Source organism: Nicotiana attenuata, unplaced genomic scaffold (genome assembly GCF_001879085.1).
Source record: "Nicotiana attenuata strain UT unplaced genomic scaffold, NIATTr2, whole genome shotgun sequence".
NCBI lineage: Eukaryota > Viridiplantae > Streptophyta > Magnoliopsida > Solanales > Solanaceae > Nicotiana > Nicotiana attenuata.
The window spans coordinates 59,140-62,611 of record NW_017671394.1 but is presented as its reverse complement, the minus strand read 5'-3'; the positions used below and the strand labels follow the sequence as shown (position 1 = coordinate 62,611).

General features: G+C 36.4%; 1 protein-coding gene across 1 annotated transcript in view; it reads left to right on the top strand.

Annotated features, from left to right (window-relative positions):
- The window catches only part of LOC109208025 (ethylene receptor-like), a gene marked incomplete in the record, with an annotated part of 10,425 nt that overhangs the window by 4,884 nt on the left and 2,069 nt on the right, over positions 1 to 3,472 (top strand). The window contains 4 exon segments of the mRNA XM_019371024.1: positions 1,223 to 1,591; positions 1,756 to 2,022; positions 2,142 to 2,269; positions 2,454 to 2,627. Of these exon segments, the coding sequence (XP_019226569.1) occupies positions 1,223 to 1,591; positions 1,756 to 2,022; positions 2,142 to 2,269; positions 2,454 to 2,627 (938 nt within the window).

Sequence of the window (3,472 nt, the reverse complement as noted above, 5' to 3'; positions counted from 1 at the left end):
AAAAAAAAAAGTTGCCGAGGGATATGATTTTTAGAATGTCATCCCATTTTAGTGATCGACTTTGTTGAGAATTTATCAAAATTTGTGTTGGAATAAAATTTTCTTTTAAGGGGACTATTGTTTGTCTCAAAAAGTCTTTCACTAGTCTCACGTAATTTTTTGGCTCTGCGCCTCTTTGTCTTTGCTGAACTTGATTAACTGAGTCGTAAGGTTGCAATCTTACTATTAAATCGAACGTATTAAATATTCATACTGCCACTTATGAACCAATATCCTATTTGGTCAAGCTTCTAAAATCAACTTATTTTGAAAAGTGCTTTTCATAAAGTACTTTTTGTAGAAAGCAGTTTGTATTTGACTAATTAATTTGAAAAACACTTTTGAGCAGCAATTAGTGTTTGGCCAAGAAAGTTTTTCTAAGTGTATTTTTCTCAAAAGTGCTTTTGGGAAGAAGCTGCTTTTTTCTGCTTGTCTAAAACTGCTTCTACTCAAAAGCAGTTTTTCCCTTCTAAAAGCTTGGCCAAACACCTTAACTTTGAGAAAAGAGCACTTTTGGCAACAAACAAAAACACCTTTGGCCCAAAAGAAGCTTGGCCAGACAGGCTATAAGGTCCCATCTTAATACTTTTTACTGTTTGTCTTGCACATTCTTCAACAGTTATTACTTCGTTCATCCCAATTGGTTTGGCATTCTTTTCTTTTTCGTCTACCCGTAGAGATAGACATCTTTATAAATTTAGGAACAATTTAATTTTCATGTTCCCATTTTGCCAGTGACTTGATCTAGGCTCCACTAGCTACAAAAACTTAAATAGTTTGGTTCATTGGGCACTTTGGTATTTTATGCATATGTGTCAAAAGCCTTCTTTTCTTCCTTAAACTCGGTGTATAGTCAAGCACCGCAAAACAAATTGGGTGAAAAGGGTAATTGCACAGACTTGGGTTATTACGTTTCTCTTTGATCCTTGGATATTTCCTGGATAAATGGTTGAAACGAAATTTCACGTAGAACCCCCCACCCTTTGAAAACCCTTTTCCTATTGGAGATCTAGGGATCTCTTCTCTTCTTACGCTGGATGTTATTGTCACAAAGGGAAGCTTCTATTCATTTCACCTGGTCTGCTTGCAACTAATTTGCACCTCTCTGGGTTTTATCTGTTAAAAGGGTGACACCGGAGTGTGACTGAATGGAGTGACTTTTTTGTATCTGTTGTCAATTCAGGTAGCTGTTGCTCTCTCACATGCTGCCATCTTGGAGGAATCAATGAGGGCTCGGGATCTTCTTATGGAGCAGAATGTAGCTCTTGATCTGGCTAGAAGAGAAGCAGAAATGGCTGTTCGTGCGCGTAATGATTTCCTGGCTGTTATGAATCATGAAATGAGAACTCCTATGCATGCAATAATTGCACTTTCATCTTTGCTACAAGAAACGGAGCTGACACCGGAGCAGCGTCTGATGGTGGAAACAATCCTTAAGAGCAGCAACCTTTTAGCAACGCTCATCAATGATGTCTTGGATCTTTCAAGGCTCGAGGATGGAAGCCTTCAACTTGACATTGGGACTTTCAATCTTCATGCTCTCTTCAGAGAGGTAAGCCTACTATTTCTGTTTACATGCATGTTCTAGATTATTTGAGAAGAAGAACTATGAAAAGAAGTTCTAGATCTGTTAAATATTTTACTTGTGATTTCCAGTTTTCCAACATGTTATGATAGAAACTATCGACTGATTCAGCTGTCTGCTTATTGCTTTAGGTCTTTAACTTAATCAAGCCTATTGCATCTGTGAAAAAGATGTTTGTCACGCTTAGCTTGTCTTCCGATCTGCCGGAATTTGCTATTGGAGATGAAAAACGGCTGATGCAAATTCTTTTAAATGTTGCTGGCAATGCTGTAAAATTTTCAAAAGAAGGCAGTGTGTCAATTTCTGCTGTTGCTGCAAAATCAGAATCTTTAAGAGATCCTAGAGCTCCCGAATTTTTCCTTGTGCAAAGTGAGGATCACTTCTATTTACGTGTACAGGTATGTTTAGAAGTTTATTTTCATGCTTGATATTTAATATATGGTGATTTTAAATGGTAGTTTCTCTATTTATTTTTTTGAGATGGTGATTTTATTACTATCTTTTTCCTGTAATTTAGGTAAAAGATACAGGATCAGGGATTAATCCGCAGGATATCCCCAAGCTATTTTGTAAGTTTGCGGAAAACCAGGCACTAGGATCTAAAAGTTCCGGTGGCACCGGGCTTGGCCTTGCGATTTCTAAGAGGTATCTCACTTCATTGGTGTTTGTTTTGAATGGGTTTTCAGTTTTCCATGATCCGGAGAACTGCTCAAGATTGAATTTTCATTCTTGGCTGATGCACATTCCTTGGAAAATTTGTTCATTGTATGTGGAGACACTTACAGCAGTGATTATTTGTCTAACGTATTGTTTTAATGGCCTGGATCAGGTTTGTTAATCTTATGGAAGGTCATATTTGGATCGAAAGTGAAGGTCTTGGCAAGGGGTCTACTGCTATCTTTATTGTTAAACTTGGGATTCCTGGACGCTCAAATGAGCCTAAGCTTCCCTTTATGCCCAGATTGCCTGCAAATCACATGCAGATGACTTTTCAAGGACTAAAGTTTTGGTAGATGTTATCAGCGTTTGTCAATTAAGTTATATTTGAGGGCGATGTTTTATGGATTTTGAGCCAATATGTTGGGAGCTTTCTTCTTTACTCTCCATCCTTTTAGGACTCAGAGACAAAAGAGAACCAAAACCCATAAGAGAGGTTTATGGTTGGTTTCATTCCATACTGCTAAATATATTATATCCTTGAACCAACATTTTATGTCTTCACATCTTCTACTTTGGTAATAGGTATCATTTGAACAAGCACTTCATATATATTAACAAATCATCTAGGATGTCATAAGACAACAAAACAAGTGAATAAAAAGACGAAATAAGTTATATAAGTGTGTTAGTCGTTCTCTCCAAATCTGTGAATGATAATCTTTTTCAATATATTATTTTCATATTTATTTAGGTCCGCATCATTTGTGTGTCCGCTACAGAGTAGACCGATCAAATTCCTTCTGGCAGTGGTGGCAGTGCAACGTAATGCAAAGAAAGTTAACCAAAATTAAGCCTTTTATCATGTTACAATATTTTCCTCTTAGTCTTTAAAGATTATCTTTGAATACGTGCTGGCATTTGTTTCGTTATTCTATTTTTACCAATCTGTGATGCTTTTTTTTTGCTTCAAGGATANTTTAAATGTCACAAAGTTTATACTTGAGGAAGATGCAACGTCTTTGATTTATCTTTACATATGTTCTGGTCATCTATTTTGTATTTTATTAAAATTTTGTCCAAAACGTTGNGGTACAAAGATGTTATGGTCCACTAACTAACACCTTAATATGCCGTCTGTGCCTTCTCTAACTGTTAAGATAGAAATGGTCATATGTTTATCTCAAAAAA